We start from the raw sequence: 24,133 nt of genomic DNA, 5'->3' as shown, positions 1-24,133 counted from the left end.
TTTATCCTCTGGAATGAGAATTTGTTGTTCCACGTGAACTTCTTGCCCTTGTGTCTCATTAATTGTTGCATCGGGTATACCTTGTCTGCATAGCCTTTGATGAACTCTCTATAATAGTTAGCGAAACCCAGGAAGCTCATCAACTGGTGCTCTGTCTTCGGTGATTTCCAGGTCAGGACTGCTTCCACGGCGTCCGTATCAGGTCTGATGCCGTGCTTGTCTACCATCCTGCCCAAGTATTTTATTGAGTCCTTGAGTATCTCGCACTTTGATGGTTTACACTTTAGCCCCGACCTCTTCATGCATGCAAACACTTCGTCTAGTCTCTCAATGTGGTCTTCCAGTGTTGGCGTCGCTATTACCACGTCATCCACGTAGCACATTACCAGGTTGCCATACTTCTTCGTTACGCCTATCAGCGCGTGTGCCATCAACCGCTGAAACGTGGCTGTGGCATTGCAAAGTCCAAACGGCATCCGTTTCCATTGAAACAGACCCAACTCGCAGGCAAACCCGGTCTTGTCCCTGTCCTGCTTCCTTAGTGGTACTTGCCAAAAGGCCGAGCCTAAATCAAGAGTCGTAAAAAATTTTGCATCACCTAACTTCGAGAGGCTCTCATCAATCCTAGGTATGGGATAGGCATCCTTCACCGTGACGGAGTTCAGGTATCGAAAGTCACAACAAAACCTCAACTGGTCGCCTTTCTTTTTGGCCATCACTACTCCACACGCCCACGGTGACTTGGATGGTTCTATCATGTCATACTCTAGTAACGTCTCGATCTCTTTTCTACACGCGTCCGATTTGTGTGGGGTCATGCGCCTCGCCCCCTCCCTGTGTGGTACCGCGTTTTCCTCAAGTTCTATTTCATGCTCAACGAAATTACAACACCCGATATCCGCCTTATGCCTCGAAAAAACTTCCTCGTTCCGCTCTAGTACGTCCTTGATGGCTTCGAGCTGTTCATCTTTCAGTTTGCCCCTCAAATGTTCAATCTCCGGCAGGACCGGTTTTTCATTTTGCATTTCATCTAGTGTGGGTCGCTCTGGAAAGTTCGAACAGCTCGAAAGACCATCATCCGTTTCTGACTTAAGTGATTTAATAAGACCTGAAGAATGTTTTATTTTCTGCAATCGTCTCAAGATACAAATTTTGTCCCTGTGATTGGGACAATCAACAACTTCATTTTGTTTTGAATTCTCAATTGTTTCATATCGAGTTTTAACCGGTAAAGCATATCCCAGTTTCCTCCCTCTTTGTATCGTGATCGGTATATCAAGGGTATTCAACAAGACACTGACGCAGAGGCCGCTCTTCGTTATCGAAAATGATCTTCCTAAAACAGCAGCACTTTGACTATTAGGATTCGGAACTATGCACACTTGCTTGTTGTCACTTAGTTCATTGTAATTTTTCATCCTCAAACTTACGATTGCCGCTTCATTAGCTTTTAGCCTCACCCTCCTACTCAAGAATACCGGTGCTTTGTTTTCATTTGCCATTATTAAATTTACCGGTTTGATTGCGTACCTCCTATCCGGGTTCCGTATCCTAAACATTGCGTTATTTAAATCAATCGTTACGTCAAAATTCCTGATGAAGTCTCTGCCCAAAATGAATTGGTCAGATTCATCTAGGTTTTCTACCACGATAAAGCTCATCCACAGGTTACGTTCCCCCAAATTGAGGGCTATTATCGGCGTCCTGCCCAGCACCCGTAGGGCCCCTTTGTTTGCAGCTGACAGCCGTATTCTCGAGTCTATCAAGTCACCTTTGTCAAAGCCCATCTTCTCCCAAGTTTCGATTGGTATAACGCTCAAGACTGCTCCCGTGTCAAGCAACCCACGCAACTGAGTCTTTTTGCCACTTATATCCAGCACGTGCCCTGTCACATCTGCCTCCGTCCCGATGTGCATTGCATCTTCCTCAAGCATGGCGCAGTGTCCAATCGATCTCACTTTCAATTCTTCTTTCCCTACGTAGATTTGTCCAATTAGGTCTTCGTCACATGTTATCATCGTCTTGGTATAGATGTTAATCCCATCTATATTTAGCATCACCTCGTGTGGACCGTAAGCTTCAGTATATCTGCTATCAACACGTACCGACTTGCTGCCCCCTCTCATGAGTAGTGCTCTCAGTGCTCTAGAAGTCGTTTGTGGGCTTATACCACTCAAATAGTCTGCATACACGTCAATGTGCATTATCGTCTGGTCGCTCGGCTCGCTCAAGTTTCTGGTTACCTCGTGGCCGCCCACTGTGATTATCGACATTATCCTTGCCCCGATTTTCGATATGCCAAAAGGTTTACCTGTCACCATTTTCACAGTATTGCAATTCCCGGTCTTTGTTGAGCCTGGTACAGCCTCTGGTATTTGTTTCGATCCGGTTAATGCTTCGTTAAAATTCTGTCTTTCTATCTCCAGCTTTAGTCGTTGCTCTATTTCTTTCGCAGCCAGATCCTGTTTCACTTTGGCAATTGATTCCGTCGCCGCTTTCTCATAATTTATCTCTAGAGAGTTCCCTGCCGCGGATTCTATGGCATCATTAACATGTGATACAGCTTTCACTGTCTTCGTCGGCAATTCCGTGCTTGGTGCTCCTAAGTTCCTCGATTCAAATTCGTTTTGCCTGTTCCGCTGATTCTGCACCGCCGCTAATGCCAACTTATGTTTAGGGTGACTCTGGTCCTTGACCGCTTCCCAGAACAAGGGACAATCCATTCGGAAGTGCCCCTCCTGGTTACAGAAGAAGCATCTTGCGCCTATCTTGATGATTAAGCCACTATAGTACTCGTGTTCCTCCATCTGGCTCATGTCCTCCTCATCTGGTGCATATCCTAGACTCTTCATGCCTTGTTTGTATGTTGTGCAGTCAGCCACGTGGTGATCCGCCGACCCGCAGTTCGCGCATGATCTGCGCTTGTCCATGTCATCTCTAGGTTTGTACCATGACGACCTCTGCGGTTGACTTCCCCCTTGCGTGTTCCTGTTTTCTGAATACGAGTATTTCTTGGGTTTCATCAGCATGTATTCCCTTGATTTCTGTCTCATTTCTTCTGGGGTTGGTGCGCTGTCTTTCGACAATGTGTAGTATGTTGCTAACATTGTCCTTAAGTCGTCACTTTTTACCCCATCAATGAACTTCGAGGCAATGCTAAAGTTTCTTCTGTTTGTCGACTCCTCTGGGTCACTCCTTCTTCTCAAGCTCTCGAGATCATCTAGGAACCGATCTATTGACTCGTCGTCCCTCTGCCTTCTCTTTTCAAATCGCATCATCGCTTGGTGACCCTTCATGCCTGACCCGAATCGATTCAGCAATATCTCGAAGATCTTGTCCGCGGTATCGCGTTCTTCTTCTTTCTTCGCAACCACGCATTTTAATGCTGTGCCTTCTAAATTGCTGAGTATGGCTGTGCATGCTTGTCTTTCATCGTTCAAGTTGTCTTGCTCTAGATGTAATCTCATCACTTCCACCCACGTGTCAATGCATCCATCTGAGTCGTCTTTGAATTCTTTTGGCTTCTTGAATGTTTTTCTTGATTTCCCATCTCTCCTATCGCTCGAGTTAGTGTTCCTCGTGGCGAAGGCCTCTAGAGTCCTGTTCATCATCTCCCAAGTGTTTGCCCATGTCATAGCATCCGGACCTGCGTTGCTGTTAGCTGTTGAGTCCCCCGGACCAGTCGTTGTACTTGACATTCCATTCTTCATGATTGTTTTAGCAGCTGTTGGTGCTATGCTCACCGTATCCCGGGTTAAGGGCAACGGTGTCGATTGCCGTTTGTTCCTTTGTGGTTCCACAAAGTCAACTCTGGTGCCTTGCGTGCGATCCGCTGCCGGTCTTTCTTGTGAGGTAGAATTGCTCAAGATTGCATCCAATTTCGCCTGTATTGCACACGAACTCTCGGCCTGATTTTTGCTCATTGTGTCCATTCTCTTTTCCAGGCTACCTAATTGGCTGTTGACATCATCATATCGGTTTTTTAACTGTTGCAAATCTTTTTTGATGTTCTTATCTCGTTCTTCATTGGTGGTTTCTACATTATCTGACATCTCCTTGAGTCTCTCTTCTGTTGCCTTGGCCAGGTTAAAATAACTATCCAGTTACTCGTTTTTGTTGTATCTTAATTCTTTTCTTATCACTTCTCTGTCCTCTTCGCTGTGCTTCAGCTTTTTGTCGATCTGATTCAGTTTCGCCATCAAGTCACCTAGCTCAAGAGTAGCCTCTTCATGGTCAGCCGTCGGTCTTTCTTCGGCCGTCGCTTCTGCTCTAGTTTGTTCCTCTCTCGGATTGGCTTCTGTCGTCTTCGTGCTCACTGTTCCAAATGTTCGTGCTCTTTCAGCTTTTGGTTCTTCAGTCACGTTCTCTTTCGTTTTTATTCCGACCATCATCGCCAACCTTTCTGTAAAAGATGTCTTTTTTACTTGAGAGTCTTCTTTCACCGTTTCTTCGGTGTTGCCTATTGCATCTTCCACGTTGTCTATTGGTGAGAATTCTATGGGTTTCGAGTTTGGATCTTCTGCATTGGGCCTTGGAGTTGACTCCGTCGCTATTTTCCTTGTTTCATCAACACTTTGATCAGGTGTCTCTAGATCAATCTCGATGGTGGGTTCTACTCGTTCCCCTTCCATGCCTTCTCTTGCTCTCTCCGTTGTACTCCTTGTGCTGACCATATTAACTGAAAAGCTCTTCTTTGTTATCTTCGGACCCATTGACGTTGTTTTGCGTAGCGACGAATTATACTTTGTCTTTGCTTCGGTAGATCTTTTTTCAGCTACCGGTACCCTGCTCCGCCTCATTATTCCTATTTACAATTGCTCTTATTTACAATTTTACTATATACACAATCCTATTCTAAGAATAAAATCTTTCGAGAAGAAAAAATTTCTTAAAAAAAAAAAAAAAAAAAAAATTTTATACAACGTGGTGAAAACCTTGTTTCAGTTCTCTTTATTAATTTTTCGAGAAACTTTCCTTATTTGTGGTCTCAACCGTACCTGGTTCCAATTAGTATTGTTCTATCTTAATTCTGTCTTAAAATACTTCTTGTAATTTTACTTCAATTTTTATACTGTCCCAAGACTTCCAATTGCCGTCCCTACTCTTCTTTGTACCGTCCCAAGACTGTTCGGTACCGTCCCATTACTTCCCGGCAGTGTCCCAAGACTCTTGTCCAAGACTACTGTCCCAAGGCTAGTGTCCCAAGACTACCGTCCCAAGACTAGTGTCCCAAGACTAGTGTCCCAAGACTACTGTCCCAAGACTAGTGTCCCAAGACTAGTGTCCCAAGACTACTGTCCCAAGACTAGTGTCCCAAGACTAGTGTCCCAAGACTACTGTCCCAAGACTACTGTCCCAAGACCCTGTCCCAAGACCCTGTCCCAAGACCCTTGTCCCAAGACCTTGTCCCAAGACCCTGTCCCAAGACCCTGTCCCAAGACCCTGTCCCAAGACCCTTGTCCCAAGACCCTGTCCCAAGACCCTGTCCCAAGACCCTTGTCCCAAGACCTTGTCCCAAGACCCTGTCCCAAGACCTTGTCCCAAGACCTTGTCCCAAGACCTTGTCCCAAGACCCTGTCCCAAGACCCTGTCCCAAGACCCTGTCCCAAGACCCTTGTCCCAAGACCTTGTCCCAAGACCCTTGTCCCAAGACCCTGTCCCAAGACCCTGTCCCAAGACCACTGTCCCAAGACTGTACTGTCCCAAGACTGTCCCCAGACTGCTCTGTCCTAAGACTTCTTTGGCACTGTCCCAAGACTGTTGACAAGTGTCTGGGTGGTGGGACTTCTTCCCTCTTCGTTATGGGGACTTCTTGATTCACTGTACCTTGTACCACCACTCAAGCTCTAGTAAAATTTTCCCAAAATCCTCTCTTAAAAGCCAAATGCTGACCCCCCTTTTTCTTATTTCTTTTTAATTACCTCTATTTCAATGTTCCAAGCAACTTTAGACCAAAACTTGTGCGCAGGTATCTTGTGATCACCTGTTCGTGTAAAAACTAAACACAAATCCTCACCAAAATGCAACAAAAATCCAAGCTAGAAAAAATAATAAAAACAGAAAGATGAGCCCACCTAAAATTCAAAGGTGACAAATGTCTACCTTCTATCTAAAAAAATGTCTGGTACCTAATTGTCACGCGTTTCCTTCCCCCCTGCTAGCGATCTTATGGGGTATTACAAAAACTGTCTATGTCCCTTCCCCCCTACCAATCCGACCAGGGTACCTTCCTTAACTCGGGTTCAAATTTCGATATCCACCTAATATTACCAACGCGTGTTAATGTCTAATGTAACTAAGTCAACGATGTCGACTAGTTAGTTACTCTAATTTCCCCCTTTTTACAATTTACAACCGCCAACCTCTAACTTAACCAGCCCCCCTTCTAACCTCCCCCCTTTTTAGCCCCCCTTCTTAAGCCTAAAATTACCTTAAGCGCCGGGTGCTAAACCTCTCAAGAGAAAACCGTAGACCTGTCTCCAGGCCTGCTCAAGTAAAAACGTTCCTCAAAACCGGGGGATGTCGCTTATCCTATTTTACACTTATCTCCTATAATGTAATGTGGATTTTAACGATACCCGTTCTGCCCAACTTGAGAACTCGAGAATTGCCAAATCCTTCTTGGCTGCTTTCCCACTCGACTGGTCACCTGTTCCAGTCCAGTCTCCTATTGGTTCAGCTCAAGTGCTCCTGAACCACTTTCCCACTCGGCTGGTCACCTCTTCCAGTCAAGTCTCCTATTGGTTCAGCTCAAGTGCTCCTGAACCACTTTCCCACTCGGCTGGTCACCTCTTCCAGTCAAGTCTCCTTGTTGTCCAGCTAAGTTCCAAGCTATCTAAAAACCCTTGACAACGCCCCACACTCGGGCTCTTTATTGAGGTTACTGGGTTAAATTGCTAGGTTGATCGAAACGATCGAACTTGTAAAACAGTATGGGTATACTATTTAATTAATATAAAGGTTTGATCCAACTAATCTGGTGTCAAAGTCACTGTCTTTTTTCGTTTTATGGTTTTTGTTTCGCTTTTTGTCTTTTTGCTTGTGTTTTTGTCCCCCTAGTTGCCCCCCTTTACTCGGTTAGCTAAGCCTCGTTCGGAGAGCGTACCAGGAAGTTTTCTTGAGTTTTCTTAAAAAGCTATCACGGTACAACCGGAAGGTTTGCACGTTCCTGTCGAACCGTACCGCCGGTACTCTAGAATGGGCATTCAGCCCGAAGCTGTCTCAAGTGGGTTCGACTCCGTAGTCTTTATGTCGTAAACACCCAGGAGCGCCATAAAAACACTATGTAACATTCGTCTACTGCAGTCACACATGAGGCTTAAGAAAAATAGGCCCTATAACCATTGGCTCAAGAGTCAGGGACACTATCTCTTGTGTTTTTGTACCTCAAATCAGTCGGAGCCAATTCGGTTCGCTTGTGACATGAGACTACGACCCGTTACAGCTTAAAGGCTACTACTAAAATATCCCCCCACTCTAGAATTAGAAACGTCCCCATGCTTAGGTCTGTAGATACCCAAAATACATGAACGCCATTAAAAACCGGGTTGGAACAATCCGTTAAGTTACTTTTTATTAGACAGTGGAACTTTGATCCATTTCAGATGGATCAACCTAAAACTCGCCTTACCTCAACATAACTTGTGATAAACTTATTATGTTGTGATAAACTTAAAATGTTGTGATAAACTTATTAAATAGTTTCCGAAATATGTCATGCAATGTTGAATGGCCAGGAGGTGGTTGAGGTGTTCACTTTCTACATATTCACATTCTACACCTTTTGAACTGTTGACATGTCTTGAAATTGGAAAATGAGACAAATCGAAAAATTGAATTTCTGATGCCGTATCAGCCCCAAGAGCGAGCAAGATGTGGTAACGTTGATTGCAGATGGGAGTATGTCCGCAAGAAGGGTGTGTATTGTGAAACATGCCAACAGTGGTTCCATTACAGCTGCGCAGGGACTAACGAAAGCATAGTGGAACAAATACCCGAGGACATGCCTTTCAAATGCCGTCAGTGCGTTAAACGACCTGAAAACCCCGAAACCACGAAGGTCCTCGAAGCACTCGACAAGACTATTCGTGACCGAGTAAATGTCCTAAGGAGAGTCCCGAAAGCCAGTAGACGGAATCTAGCAGAACTTTTCAGTAACATCCTCGAGAAAATTTGTGCAGACCCAGACGATGTAGCAAACTGGAACAACATGATGAATTTAGCGCCTACATGCCTGCGTGTACCCACCAGAACTGGAGCCAAACATCAGAAATCACTTGCCACACAAGTGAGAAAGAACATAGTAGCCTTCCCAAACACCACCGCAGACGAAAATCGAAAGGCTGTTAAAAAGAAAGGAGGCAGTGATACTGCTCGCTTCGTGTCCCAAAAGATTGACGATGGAAACATCAAGGCAGCAATTAGAATTTTGGCATCTAATGATTCAGTTCTCCGACCCAACGACGAAACATATGGAAAATTAAAAGACAAACATCCTGAACGGAAAGTGACGGACACTGAAATCCCAGGTGAGATTGAGACCCCGCCGTGTGTTGTCTCATCAGCCACAGTTAAGAAATGTATCAAGTCCTTTCCCTCTGGTTCCGCTCCCGGCCCAGACCGTCTTTTGCCCCAGGTCCTCAAGGATATGATTGATGACTCTGCCGGTGAAGCGGATAACAGATGTTTGAGCAACCTCACAAAATTCATTAACACTGTTGTTTTAGCAGGACGGACTCCCACCTTTATTCGGCCTTACTTTTTTGGAGCGAACCTTTCTGCTTTATCAAAGAAAGACAATGGTGTCCGGCCTATTGCAGTTGGCAATACGGTGCGCAGGCTTGCGTCTAAGTGTGCTGGTTCGGCTGTTTTCAACGAGAGGAGGAGAGATTTCGGTACAAGGCAACTTGGCTATGGCACGCCTCTAGGCGCAGAAGCAGCAGCACATGCCGTCAAGTCATACATCGGCAGCAGCGCAATTACACCTGACCATGTTCTCCTGAAAATTGATTTCGCCAATGCCTTTAATTCCGTGAGTCGTGATAAAATCCTCAACAAAGTGGCCTTAGAGAGACCCTCTATTTTTAAGTACACCGAGTCTGCGTATGGGCAACCATCCAAATTATTCTACGGCAACTTCACCATCAGTTCCGATGAAGGTGCACAACAAGGAGACCCGGAAGGACCACCAGTTTTCTCTGATACGATCAATGATATGGTGGGAAATGTGGATACCGAACTCAACATCTGGTTCCTGGATGACGGAAACATTGCAGGCAATTGGCAGCGTGTCCTGTGGAATTTTAGCAGGATCATCGAGGAATCGAAGAAGCTTGGTTTAGAGATACACTCGAAAAAATGCGAAATAACCTTTCTTGGACAGCCATCCATAACTCGTCAACAAGAAATCCTTGACCGTTTCCGGACTATCAGTCCCTTTACCGAAGTTACGAACATCGAAGACCTCGTTATCCTTGGAGCCCCGATTGGACAATTAGCTATAGAGGACTGTATACGACAGAAAACAGAGTCCCTGGAGAGAATGCGTTCTAGACTCGGAGAATTGGAAGCCCACCATGCCCTTTTTATGATAAAGAACTCGTTTGCGCTACCCAAACTCCTATATTTCCTTCGTACAGCCCCTTGTTTTCTATACGAGCAGCTCCTTCAAAATTACGACAACACCCTCCAGAAATCAGTGGAAGAAATCTGCAACATCACTCTAGATCATATATCTGCCTCTCAGTTACATTGGCCATCCACTCTGGGAGGCTTGGGTATTAGTTCGGCATTTATCACTGCACCATCTGCGTATTTAGCTTCAGCGGAGAGTTGCCGGACTATTATTGCCTCTATCCAACCAGACGGATTGGTGAATGTTCCAGTTACGATCGGACAGGCTTTTGAGAAGTGGCAACAACAGAGTAACTGTGTCGAACGGCCCGTCCATCCACACGTTCAAAGCAATTGGACAGGTCCCGCCTTTAAACACATGCTAGCTACCACTCTCACTTTGGTAGACAACAGCAACCGAAAGAGACTAATGGCCTTTCAAGGCAAGGAAGCAGCAGCATGGATTAACGCGCTTCCATCGCAAGCTCTAGGGCTGAAGTTAACAGACAGTCAATTGAGAATTGCCGTCGCCACTCGTTTAGGCAGTCCAGTCTGTGCCACACACCGTTGTGTTTGTGGCTCGACTGTAGACAATTCAGGCCTTCATGGTCTCTCATGCCGGAAAAGTGCTAGCCGGCACGCCAGACACACAATGGTCAACAACATTATCAAACGAACATTGGCCCTAGCGGGTTACCCTTCCGTTCTGGAACCCCCTGGAATGTGTCGGTCTGACGGCAAGAGACCAGACGGTGCTACTTTAGTTCCGTGGGAGAGAGGACAAACGCTTGTCTGGGATGCAACTATTGTTGATGCCCTTGCACCCTCTAGGGGAGATCCCTCTGGGACAGCTGAGTCTGCAGAAACCTTAAAGAACGCGAAGTATGAAGAACTCACAAGGCGAGGACATATTTTCCAAGCTGTTGCTTTCACAACACAAGGACAGTGCAGTAAGAACACGTCCTCCTTTATCAAAAAGCTCGGAAGGCTCATTAAATCCCTTACAAACGACGACCGAGCCTCAGGATTCCTTAGACAGCGGCTTTCAATGGCTATACAATCAGCCAATGCCGCCTGCGTTTTGGGCACGATTAGAGTCTATGACAAGCTTGATGAGATATTCTATTTATAATTTTTAGACGATAGCGTTAACGCTTTATTTTGTTTTTATATTTGATTAGTTCAAGTTTTTCATTTACAGTTATAAAACACACTCTAGAAATTTAAATTAGTGCTCACATTGTAGCACGCTCAAGAACCAGGAAGTAAATAAGTCGGTGAGCAACTCAAGAATCAATAAAGTAACTAAAATGAGTTTAATGTTAGTCAGTTTTAATAACAAGAACAAGTTTTTACTCTAGACTGTAAGTTCTCGTGAACCATTGGGACACTCTAGCTGTCCACCTTTCCACCGAAGGTTCACTCTGGTCCAGTTAATAATAGTACTCCAATCACAACAATCCAGTTCGTGGGAATGCGCTCGTCTCTGTTTTAGATGGGACAGCTCTACTCTCGATTATTATTGCTACTGAAATTACGAATAGCAATTTCCCACTGATTTTTCTAGCAACTTTCCCGCGATTGTCACTCGATCGTTCTTACTTCTCTTTTCTGATTTTCAGTTATCGCGAGAAAATCGTGCATGACAGGTTCCATTCGAAATTTTGAAAAACTAAATTTCACTCCAAAATCAAGTGTTTTTTGCTTCTCTCAAGGTCAAACTTCCGAATATGACCGACTGGCACATTTTGTGTCACTAAGATATTACTCAAGGTACAGCTTGCGGAGCTCCGAAAAACCAGTTTTCAACGTAAATAAAACATATTGGGCATCTTACGACCAATGGTTTTTCAATAGAGTGGTCAGAAGTGCAAATAAACTCCATGAGAAGACCGACATCAGTTTATTTGATTCGCAAATTTCATTCAAGCGCCGTCTCAAACATTTCTTTCTGAACAATGACTGGTTTTAAGTTTTGTTTTTATTTTCTCATATTGTTTTTATACAATTAAAGTCTTTTACTACTACTTACTACTACTACTACTACTTTTCCATATATGAAAATTGTATGACTAGCATTTTTGGTCAACCCGGGGTAGAGATGGTTAAAAGCATGCGAAGCTGTGTTTAGACGCTAGCCAGTCGCTTTAGAACCTAGCTTTGTTTTCCGTCGGTGTTCACTTCCGGGCGAATGTTATAGATGTTTTAGTCCCATCGAAAGAAACTCGAAATTTTTGCTTAAAAGTAAATTTCAAACGTTTTCGCAACTATGTGCATCGTCAGGATTTTTAGAATAAACTAATCTAAATGACGATAAAACCTCAATCTTTGCCGCCCATTTTGATAGAGCTATAGCATGCTAGGTGAAAGTGAAACCCAGTCACTGCCTAATGGTCTGTCATGTTTCTCAGAGAGCTTAGCTAATCTTGGCAGACGACTGATCGACCTAGGCTATAGCAGTAGATAAATTATAACGTTCTTTTCTCTATCCCTCTCCTCATTAGATATCCAGCTTTTTCGGGGTTCTCGGGGGGGGGGGGGGGGGGGGCGTTAGACAGTGCCGAAGTTAGAGAGTGCCGAAAAAGGCGGGAAATATTGGAACGCAATTTAAGAGGCTAGCTTTTGGCGGGAAAATTAATAATGACACTTGAAACTTGTTCAGACTCAATTTTGGCGCCAAAATCGATGAGCAAACAAAACTTTCTTTTCTTTTCTCAATTAGTTCACGACAAATAAAATTGTTCAGACTCAATTTTGGCGCCAAAATCGATGAGCAAACAAAACTTTCTTTTCTTTTCTCAATTAGTTCACGACAAATAAGTCAGTTTCTGCACTCTTTAACAAATTTTCGGCACTCTTTAACAAATTTTTGTTTTCGGCACTCTCTTACTTCGGCACTGTCTTACCCAACCTTCTCGGGGTCTTTCTTGACAATATTGCATTAGTTTTTATCAAAAAATGTCAATAGTGGCAGATTTTTCAAGGCTATATATTTTTTTGGTGAATATGTATCAAAAATTATCAGTCATTTTTTTTGCGCTTTTCTTACCTATGTTTTATCGCTTTCCTTTCTGATTTGACTTAAGATCAACACAATAATTATTTCAGGTTAACATGTAAAGAATTCACAAAAATGCCTCCAAAGAAAACCGATGCGACGAAACCCTTGAAACTGGTCAGCCCATTTGGAGGAGAAGCAGCACTGTTTAAGTGGCCACTAGAGCATAATGATGGTGGAAATGAAATTGTTGATATCATGAAAAGTGTTTGCGAGGATTATCCAGAACTGGCACTGCCCATTAAAAATCACATCATTAAAGATTTCGATTCCACAAATTACGAATCTGTCAAAAGTTGCTGCGATAAATTCAATCGAGCCATTGCACAGTTGAACCTACTTGTAAGTCGTTTGGCGAATTAATTTCTTAGTTTATGTGATTAAGCTTGTATAATATATTCTTTGCTTCAGTTTTCGGGAACATATCGACCCGGTAAACATAGAGCTAACCCTAGCAGAAAGCTCTTGAAACATATCATTCAACTATCCTACAACAGAGCTGTAGACGATCCTGAAAAGTTGAACGAGTATGAACCCTTCTCGCCACAAGTCTATGGCGAAACATCGTTCGACCTCATCTGCAAAATGCTGGATGATGTCCCCGTGAAAGAGACGGACACCTTCATCGATCTAGGAAGTGGAGTTGGACAGGTTGTCTTGCAAGTCGCCGCGTTGACAAACTGCAAGATGTGCTATGGGATTGAGAAGAGTCAGATCTGTGTCGAGTATTCGGCTAAATTGGAAAAAGAATTCAGATTCTGGATGAATTGGTACGGCAAAGTGTACACGGACTTCGAGGCTAGTAGTCTCAAGTATATTTGCTTTGACAATTTTTGTGTATTAGTTTCTGTTGAGTTGAAATAGATTTTTGCTTCAGTTGATTAAAGGTGATTTTCTTGACAAGAACTACGCACAAATAATTACCAATTGTAGCCTTATATTTGTCAACAACTTCGCGTTCGGACCGAATGTGGATCACCAGTTGAAGCTCAGGTTTCAGAACCTGCACGATGGTACCAGAATTGTAGCCTCTAAGGCATTCGCTCCAATTAAGTTCCGCGCTTCGGGTAGAAACATGTCAGGTTTGTAGTCTTACCACTTTCTGATCGAAGTAATGAGTTTTTTCTTCTCTAATCTAGTAATATGGGTGTTCATTTTTTTCAGACATTGCCTCCATCATGCGGGTTTCAGAATTGGCTACGCTCAAAGGATCGGTATCGTGGACTGAAAATCCAGTTTCCTACTTTCTTCATGTCATAGATACTACACTGGTAAGAGAATGTAACTAGCATCAAATGATAAGGGTACGAAACTTGTAATAGAGAAAATAATCTATTATATAGAAAAAATAATCTATCTATTATGTATTTGAGTGCGGGCTTCACTATCTCACCATATTTAAGTTTTTTCAATCTATTGTTTTTGCATGTTAAACGGAAGAATTTTTCACATTTAATTACGTTGAAATAAAAAATTAATGATCGCAAATGGTATACGTACGTACCGTCTATTGAAAGTAAAGAACTAAGTTAAACAAAAATCTCTTCATGGATATAGTGATTTTGCAAATGAAATCGTTTAAAAAGTTGTTTTTCGTAATAGTAATTGAAAAGAAATTTAAAATTGAAATTAATTTTATTGTTCAATTTTTGAAATAAAAAGCGTCGTTGGACACCCCTGTCTTTTGTTACGGTTAAATTTATTTCGTGTTTTTTTTTTCAAATGTTTGATATACAAGGAATATTCACGTTTAATAATCTGTTTGAAGCAATAAATGTTATTGAGAATAATAGAATAATCGTGTTTGGGCTCAAGTTCAGTCTTGAATTAAGAATTTTGATACCACGAAAAATCAAGCACAGTGAACTTTACCATATTGTTTTCACAAGCAATGCTTGTGTTATAGTATGAACTATCTTTTTTATTAAAATATTGTTGCGATAGAGTGTGTTCATTTTGAAAGTGTTCATTTTGATCAATAACCAGCCATTAAGTACAACCAATGCTAAGGATTTTACCACATACTATTATTGTTCTGACTTTCGTCACGAAAGTAGCGGAATATTTGTGCTTGGGGTGGTTTTTTCTTCAGACAAATGTCGACTTTTTAACTAGCCGTTTTTGACGGGATTTTTTTGTTTTATTCAAAATAATTGTTGTCCTGAGCTTAAGTTTGGAAAGATATTTTACCTGTGATCATTTATCCGAAAATTATGGGGCTTTAGAAATTGCCGTTTTGGCCAATTTGGGACAATTAACGTGCTATGTATTTCGCGCTATTACACGCGTAAGCTGAGATTTAATCCGTCATAGAAATTGTTCCAAATTGGTGAAGGAAGCTTATTTGCCATAATTGATTGGTTACTAGGAGCGAAATTTGTCACTTTGTACTTGATATAGCGTGTGAGGGGATGATTTTCAAAAAAAATTTAAATAAAAATAAACTTTAATTTTTATTTTATTACATTTAATTTTTTCATGTTTTTACTGCTACATAGACTGCTGTATAAATTGAGGCATGATAGTTGGTAAATTTTTTTAATCAAATTAACTGGTATTGCTAATGCGTCATAATTGGCGTGCGCCTATTAGGAAATTTTGTACACTCAAAGTTTTACTCATTCAGTTTTTCTCAGTAGCGTTATCATATTTTTGCTTGTGTATGCGAAGTACAACTTCGCCTCTGTGTAAAAAATCTGTCCTAACGTATATCTGTCTTAAGCTCTAAACATACATCTGTAAAAAGAAAACAGCCATATATATCATTTAAATAGATTTATGAAGGGTAGATGCAGTGCAAGGAAAACAGATTGTCTGTCACGACTACTAATATCTTACTATCAATACAATTAGAACAAAACAATGCATAAACAGAATTTTTTCAGAGAACTGCCCAAATTGCAGATGAGTTTTTCAAAAGTTCTCTGATAGTTTTACAAGTAATACGCCCGGAACTTCGTTGTTTTGCGCCGTATTTTGGGACTCTAATTGTAGTTGTCTCTTCAGCTTGAGAATTTCTTTGAGCAACAGAAAGTTAAATCCTCGTCCAGGAGTGGATCAGATGACACAGGATCCGAGAAGACAGACAGCTGCGAAAGCAACGCAGGAGGTAGGAGTGATGTGGATTCTCCTCCTATATCCGTGGCAGCTGCGGAAAACAATGAGAAAAATGAAGCCCCTGCTGCCTCAACGAGCACTGCAGTTGCTAATCAACCGAGTGTCACAACTTCCAAGAAGACCACAGGATCACAAAGCGCGAAGATCTCCCGCAAGTATCCCAGAAGGAGCTCGCGTAAAAGTATCTTAAGCGCTGTGCGTAACATAGCAAATGATAGTTCCTCCTCGACCTCTTCGGGAAATGAGAAGAAACCCCTGTCTGAGTTTGCTGAATCGGCATCCAAGCAAACAGTCACGACTTCGCCGTCAACACGCGGTGGAGCTCACGGACGTCGGAAGCCAACTAGAAAATCTACGGCAGCAGTTTCGCCAGTTTCTGAATCCGGGTCCAAACGCGGAATGTCTCCATCGGCGGCCAAGCACCGAAAGATGTCTCCTAGAGTGGCAAGTGGACCGACAGCTACAGAAAGTGGCTTGGAACTTCTACATTCACACTCTGTAATGTCAACGAAAGGAGAATTGTCGGATTTTCCTGTTAGTAGCGGATCTTTCAGTCCAAAACGGGAACAATCTGGATCTAGATCTGCAACTTACAAAGAGTTGAATGTGAGAGTCGAAGACTTGGAGGCTTTGCCGACGCCTGTGCCCAGCAGCGGAATTGCAGAAAATAAAAAAGAAGAATCTGAACCCATTTATGTTCCTGGACTTGAAGAGTTTATGGCAAACATGAAAAACAAGTATATAGAGTTTGTCGAGCAGCTGCAGAGTCCTCAGTACGGTGCAATGTTGCAGCTCAAGATTCAAGAGGAGAGGGAGCGAGGACAGTTGCTGAGAGGGAAGATCCAAGAGGTCAAAGACGACATCCGTGAGATGGAGAAGGATTTTGTTCAGTTGCTGCACTGTCGACTCAAGGAGGTTGGTACATCGATTAAGTTACGTAATCTGTATACCGAGAAAAGGCAATGGAAAATGGCTGTTGTAGTATTTGATTTCAGCTTGTCGATTTCTGATAAATGGTTAGACATGAAGTCAGTTTCATTCTTTTAAACTAATCCTGTTGCGATAAAAAACACTGTGCTGAATCACAGCGAAATATATCGAGTGTGAGTGAGGTTTGTTTTCCTAATTCTGGAAACTTGTGCAGTGGGGAAAATGAGAACGTATTTGTATCGATTCGAGTTGATAATAGATATAAGACCAATTGCTGACAACATGTCTAAAAAAAGGTATTCAAAACATTTTCCGTTTTGAACTTTTTCTCAGCCAAGTGAAATTCTCATGTGTGTGTTTGTGTTAGCTCGGGATAGATGCGCGTACACCTGTGGAGTTTGTGGAGAAGGCGAAGGGCATCATAAGTGTGCATGAGACACTGAGGATGCGCACAAGGGAGGAGCAGGAGTTGTACAATAGAGAGTACGAGATGCTGCAGAGGAACATAGAGGCGAGGAGGCAGGAGTACGAGGAGATAGCACACAGGCTGCACAGGGAACAAGGCACCGTGCTGGTAAGACAATGACCACTCATCTTCTAGTCCGACAGACATAAGACAAGTGCGCGACAAAAGGAAGTTTAAAATATAATAAATTTACCCTACAATGCTTGGAAGACATGTAAAATTCTTTTTTCTTCACTTATGATTTTTTTTATCTTTTAATTGCAAATTAATCAGGAAAGCACAATCTTAAACAGATGTCTTTTAAACAACAAAAATCGGTACGTAATATTTAGAAAAATACCTAAATGATAATTGTTTTAAATTTTGCTGAACATTTATCATTCTAAAAATGAAAATATCATAGTTCTTTCTTTCTAGCCGCCGTTTGACGTCAATTTGCTGTTAAACGTGAAACAACAGCCTCCTCAGTTTCACCATCAGTCCAGTAGCAGTGCTGCACGTGCAGGAGGAGGAGGGGGGACGTTGTCTTCTTCGCAGATGTCGAGCGAGTCCCCATCTGCCGATATCTCTCCCTCGGGAAGAGTGGACCACCTACTAAAAAGATCCGACATAATCGACCTGGACACCCTCATTGCAACTCAGCTTCAGCAGAAGTAGGCATTTATATCGATAAGTATTATGACGGTGTCGGGCGTGTAACGTGTTTCAGTAAGAGCTTTAAAAATCGATTGAGTACTGTTTATCTCCACTGTTAATGAATAGTGCGACTAGTGCATCTAGTAGACGAGAACGTACATATGCTGCAAAAGTTTCGACTGGGTGTTTTTTTTTTCATGACAGCAGGGCCAATTTTGCTAAATTTTCAATAGTTCAACTTTTAAAATAGTTCAATTTTCAATAGTTCACCTCAGTAATGGCCTAATTTAATTGCTGATTTCTTCCAGATTTTTGAATACTGTTTTATGATTGTCATAAATAATTTCGAGCATTAGTTTTTTTCGAAATGAGGAATTGTATGGGATTTGTTTCAAGTTTTTTTGATGAGATGGTTTGGAAATTTTTTTATACTTTTTGCAAAATAGTAATTCTCAAAAACTTTCCTACCGGTTTTCAAAAAAAGGGTATTAATAAAAGACTGCCTACTCCACTGTGTGCCTGCATACTCCCCTAGTATCCCCGGCATACTTCCATTTTCATACATAAAGTTATGGCCCTCGGAAAACTCAATTTTTTTTGATTTTTTTTCCAAAACTACCCTCCCAAGACTTCTAGAATTTGGGTTCATTCCAAAGAACGGGTTTTGGAAGCTCCTTTCTATACGCGACCTTTCCAAATTTAACTCGAAGTTAAGACCCTCGGAAAAGTCAAAATTTTTTGACATTTCTCCAGAACTACCCTCCGAAATCCAAATATTTGGGTTCAATCGAAATTACAGCTTACGTGAATTTCCTCTGCATGAATTTCTACGCATAATTTTTTTTACACAGAAAGCTATGATTCTCGGAAATAACAAATTTTGCCGAATGTCAAACTTGCTAAAACCTGATCATAGGTTTAATCGAAACAACAATTTGTTGAAAGACTGCCTCTATAATTTTTTTTTCTAGAAAAAAGGTATGGCGTTCAAAAATGTCAAAATTTTGAAACTTTGACCGTTTTTTTTTTGAAAATTTTTGACACAATTGCTTGACGGCAAAGGCTTGTGATTTGAATCCGGTCGGGACCAGTTCAGCTTTGTCTGTGAAATATCTGCCCGCACTGGAACGCAAAACTTGATATGCTGCTTCAAATCTCCCACTGAAATGTCACGCAGATTGTTTCTCCGTGAGGAAGGGGGTCACAGAAGATTTTACGAACAACGTTTTCCCAGTTTCAAATTAATTAGCCGAACATACGCAAAATTGCTGTTTCTTATGACTGAAACATAGTAAAGGTGGCTGTCAGGATAATAAGGCACTAGTGAACGCTAAGATGACAGTTAAGTGCTTCAGATAAATCAATTTAAGTGTCGTAGTCGATATCTTGGGCAAAAATTGCCACATTTTGTATTGATCCGGTCTACTCAAATTGGATTATTTTTTATCAATACAGGGATTGTGATATTAAAAAGCTTTATTTTACGAGGTACGTTGAAGAAAGCTGATTTTTTAATCAATACAAGTCAGGTTTTTTCAAAAGCTATGTGGAATGCAAGCATGGGCGGTACCGACTCTATTACAGTGAATTAATTGCTGATCATTTGCAGTCATGTGTCCCTAGCCAAGATTAGTGGCGCAGTGTTTGTTTCCAAGTTCGAATTTAATATTCAGCAATAGGCCTGGTAATTTATCGCAGATGATGCTAGATAATTTTTGTTACAGGTCATTAAAAGCTTATCGAAATCAGCAGTTGAAGGTTTTTCGATCGATTAGTCGATTTTTTAGCGTGTGCATGCGAAGGGAAATTTGTCTTCTGTGTTTAGTAGTAACAATGGAGATTCGTCACATTCTATGTTTCGACTACCCAACTCGGCATATTCGAGTGGTACAGGAACAGCAGCTCCCCCTGTTAATGTGTCCATGTGCAGGGGATGCGGGGGAGTGGCAGCACAGAAGAACATCCCCGTCTCCCCTGCATCGGGGTTCTGTGTAGAATGTGAGCAGGGATCTGTAGGTGGTGTTGGAGGCTCGCATGGAAAACAGAGCGCAACAGGAGGTTCTCCGAGGACCCACCATTTGTTGCAGAGGTCTCTAGAGACAGCTCTGAACAACACAGGACGCATGCCATCTAGTTCAGGTGAGCATCCATCTTGAGACGCTTTTGTGCAACAGCCTTTTTACAAGTGAGAAAAATACATTTTAATGTTTCACACTGCGTCTCCGCGAAAGGTGAATTGACTAACGCATGAAATCTGGCGAAAAATGAATGAAGTTTTGGTCATCCCCTGCTTAACTTTTTACTGTACATGATTTAATTTGAACAACGAAGGCTCACTCGGTTTATGGAGGAGATAGTCCTTTTTGCAGAATTGTTGTTTGTTTGATGATTCATTGGTACGTCTTTCTGATTTAGATGAGCTGGGATCTAACCAGGGACGAACTGGATCATGCTTCAGTATCGACAGTCTAGTCTCTCCAAGGGTAAATGAAATTGATGATAAATACATGCAGTTATCTAGTTCTAAAATTTAGTTCAAATGTGAAAAACATGCTTTTTACTGGTTGCATCACATTATTCAGTGCATTTTCAATCTGCTCGATTCTAAAAGATATCTGAATGTTCTAATAAGTCAGTGCTGATGAAACTGGTTGCTTCTTCATTTTGACTGTTGATTGAAAATTCGACCAAAATTTTTGTTAAAAGCGATTTATAAGTCGCATTTTGTATAGGGAACGGTGTGATAAGAATGACTTCCGATCGCAAACCGTTGATAATTCTAAAAGAATCTTACTGTGTCCTTACGCTTCATTTACGATCTATGGACAAAACATGGCTTGCTGTTATCAGTTGCGGGAAAAATCTGAACTGTTTTAGCTTCACCAAGCAGTGGATTCACAACTCAGTTCTACAGGTAAATATCTTTCTATAATTGCTTAATAGAAAAATTAAGTCTTAAGTTTTTGATCCATTTCATTTTCAGGACTTCAACATTCCGATCACGGAAGTTCCCATCCTTCTAATTTCTGTCTGCCTCTCTCTGCTACTTTATCCTCCCCTATCCTGAGAGCAAATCTTACGAATCCCCCCATTCAGCAAAAGACGATGGGAGACATTGAAAAGATGGACGAACGCTCTTCTGGCAGTCTCGCCCACGAAGGTATGGCTGCAAAGAGATACCAAATATCCCCGATAACACGTAGTCCGTCGGCTAGTGGTACGAATGTGATTCAAAGGGCCATGAAGCACGCTCTATCATTTTCGAAATTCGACGAATACAACAAGAAGCGAGGTAGTTGGGATCTATCGCCGTCGCATCCTAAAACGCTGCAGTTCACCGAAATTGATACGATTAGTCAGTTGGTTGAAAAAGTAGCCGTGTCCACATGCAAGTTAACTCCTGAGGAGCAAGAAGAACTGTGTTACAATTGCATTTTGGTCGGTCATTTGCCTAATGAGCTGCGCCCTTACTGGGAGGACCCAAAACTTTCAGGAGGAGAATATGGAACTCCAGCGAAGGTGCAGGCAATGTCGAACCAACAGGCGTCTGGGATTTCTCCAAGTTTTGTTTCGAGTACAGTTACGATACCCACATCCTTGTCATATTCGGGAAATTCACCAATGAGCTCGGCTAACATGGTGGCACACGCAGTGCAAACTCTAACAGCCTCGAATTTGGCAGCTACTTCGGGATCGGTAGCGACTCCTAGCAGCTCAGGAATTTCCAATATCGTGATCCAGTCTCCGACATCTCAGGGATTTCCGAAAGTGCCTGTGCCTGTTCCAGCTGTGGCTTCCAGTAGTGTTGCTGGAGTAGTGTCCCAGTTCCAGTCGGAGCGACTAGCTGCAGAGTCTCAGGACAGAATCAACTCAGTCATTTCTCAGGTTTTGAAGTCTTCAATTCAGCCGCTGGAGGCCTTAACTGCCGCTGCTTTCATGCAAAATGGTTAGTGTTAGCGTTTCTAGGGAATACATTTGCTAATTATTATCCAAGGTGAAATGGTTTTGACAGTTGTAAAATAAACAAATATTTTGCAGTGCCTGATCCGGAAATCGTAGAAGACGTAGTGGACACTTTAGCATCTGAGGAACCTCGAGTGTCGGTTGCTTCGACTGCGTTCGAAATTACGTCTAACACAATGAGCCGTGATGGAAAGCGAGAGGTAAAGGAACTGACTTTACATTTTGCTCCATCGCGCGTTGCTGATGAAAAAGGAAGGAAAGACAACGTAGAATATATTGCACTAAAAGAGTCCAGTGAAAGCAAGCCTTTTGTAGAAACGCTCTATAAAGACTCAAAGATAGAGCAAGTTGAGGGATCTGACATCGGAAAGCAGGAAGCCGAAACCGTAAACGAAGAAGATGAAAAAGAATCACAGGTGTCTTCTTTGGATGCTTCAACAATTGCAGGTGAGCGAGACGGAGACTCCGTAAATATTTCAACAAACAGTGCAATTGCAGATGACTCAGCAGCTGCTCAACTCACTTCGCAGAGTGAAAATTCGGAAGATGAATGCAATAGCTTGACCACTCGGCAAGATAAACATAACATGGAGGGGGACCAAACGATAAGTGGCGAAATCCGGATCCAATCAGACCAAGAAACAGTTGAAAGCACTTCAGTTTTTTGTGAGAACAATGGAAGTTCGAGCACTGAGGCTAATTTAAAGGAAGACGAATACCTAAAGTGCAACAAAGAGAAGAAAAGTGAAAATGATAATCTGACATGCATTTCAGAAATTGAGGAAAAGGTTTCAGGCTCTCGGAAAGACTCTCACTTGGAGAAAGAGACAAAAGATACGAACTTTGGTACGCCTAAAAACTTGGTTGCAATTACGAAAAAAGATGTTGCGAAGCAGTTCCACAGTATTGCCATGGGTGAAAATAGTTTTGTATCCACTTCAAAATTGGGTGAGGCGCCGATGGTATGTAGTAGCAGTACTGTTAGGTCTATAGGGGTAGTGCAAAAAGACGAGCTAGAGGTTAAGTCAGAGGAACTTCCGGCCGATTTATTAACGGAATCACAATCGCCGAAAAACGGAAGCGTCGGAGGAGCAGGGAGCTCAAGTGATGTCAATAAGTTAAAGTTTGATGATGAAAGTGGAGATGAAGTTGACAATGAAAACGAAGCGGATCGGGAAAAGGAGAAAGAGAAAGCAGAAGAAAATACAGAGATTGTTGACTCTGACCAGAAGAAGCCCGAGTCTCTGGAAGCCGCGACTGAACCAGAACCAGCTCTCCAAGTTGAGTCCAGTTGGCTGGTTGCTTCTCTGAATCGAGTGCCAGTTGAGAATGTGGAGCTGGGAATCGATGTCCGGACGGAGACCACTGCGAATGATGATGATGATGGGGGTGGGGACGTTAAAAGTGAAAAGGACGAAGAGAAGAAAGAAAAAGAGAACGACGATGAGACAAAACACAAGACGGAGAGTTCAGCTACATCATCCAATTTCGATTTCTCAAGGGTAATTCTTCATTGTGTTCGAATTTAGACTGCTCGCTCATTTCATATCTATATGAAATAGACTTGAAGAGAAGGTCTATTTTTAAAAAGCGATGTTTTAGACCGTGAAAATGTACAGAATGTCCGTTTCTTTTTCTGTTCCCAGTTTATACGTGCAGCTTCCTGACTTCGAAATCACCTAATTATTAATTTGTGAAGGAAAATGTTGTTCAGAAGAAAAACTGGCGTTAAAGAATAAGAAAATGTTTTATTCATTTTAGTGGTAGACTTTTTTTGCTTGCTTCAGATCAATTTTGATGAAGCAGATTTCAACGAGGATGAAGATAAGAAATGAAAAAACTATATTCAGTCACAGGAAAATGAAAAACTTTTTGAAGATTAGTATACCAACTTCGTATTTAAATTGTAATAACAATTCCTTATAATTTCTAAGTTTCATTTGATGAATTTCTGGACTTTTCTAAATCTCAGTTCAACTATCACTAATTTATAATCACCATTTGATAATACATATTACTCTCTTTTACGTATATTTAATGAGTCTTGATGTCTTAATTTAGAAGAAAACTTCTGCTTCTTTTTAGTTGTAGACTTATGGGTTTTACTGTGTAAATAATTCTTTGGTTTGTTTCAATTGCATTTCACTCATTCGATTCTTCTACTGAAAGTAAATTGCTTTCAAAGAATTTACTAAATCGAAATTTAGATATTTGCAATAAACTTTATACTTATGAGTTTTATCAGGTAGCGGTTTAAGTCTTCTATGAGAAAAAATAATTTTAAGTTAGCTTATTGCCCTTTTGGTGAAAATAGGTTACGTAATATCGAAACGTGGAGTCTTTTTAAATGG

At 41.8% G+C, this 24,133-nt stretch overlaps 3 protein-coding genes across 4 annotated transcripts in view; 2 read left to right on the top strand and 1 right to left on the bottom strand.

The window, feature by feature from the left end:
• Positions 1–24,133, bottom strand: part of LOC134843554 (protein disulfide-isomerase A3-like) — a 494,465-nt gene that overhangs the window by 260,912 nt on the left and 209,420 nt on the right. The window contains exon 1 of one of the 2 annotated variants that reach the window (XM_063859673.1): positions 1,097–1,100. The exons of the other annotated variant lie outside the window; for it this stretch is intronic. The gene's annotated coding sequence lies outside the window, so the exon portion shown is untranslated. Of the gene's footprint in view, positions 1–1,096; positions 1,101–24,133 lie in introns of those variants that run through there. 2 annotated transcript variants of the gene reach the window in all.
• Positions 7,679–24,133, top strand: part of LOC134843553 (nck-associated protein 1-like) — a gene marked incomplete in the record, with an annotated part of 279,419 nt that continues 262,964 nt past the window's right edge. Inside the window, 1 exon segment of the mRNA XM_063859669.1 lies at positions 7,679–7,701.
• LOC134843597 (uncharacterized) lies at positions 12,725–23,926 on the top strand. Its single transcript, XM_063859747.1, has 13 exons — positions 12,725–13,012; positions 13,082–13,468; positions 13,548–13,752; positions 13,835–13,941; positions 15,677–16,702; positions 17,085–17,291; positions 17,601–17,836; positions 19,645–19,958; positions 20,235–20,302; positions 20,697–20,733; positions 20,803–21,765; positions 21,858–23,284; positions 23,570–23,926. The coding sequence occupies exons 1-13, from the start codon at positions 12,746–12,748 to the stop codon at positions 23,615–23,617; spliced, it is 5,292 nt and encodes a 1,763-aa protein (XP_063715817.1). The 5' UTR covers positions 12,725–12,745; the 3' UTR covers positions 23,618–23,926.

The sequence above is a fragment of the Symsagittifera roscoffensis genome, chromosome 4 (assembly GCF_963678635.1).
Source record: "Symsagittifera roscoffensis chromosome 4, txSymRosc1.1, whole genome shotgun sequence".
NCBI lineage: Eukaryota > Metazoa > Xenacoelomorpha > Acoela > Convolutidae > Symsagittifera > Symsagittifera roscoffensis.
The sequence above is the reverse complement of the archived record's forward strand: the minus strand, read 5'-3'. Positions and strand labels throughout refer to the sequence as shown.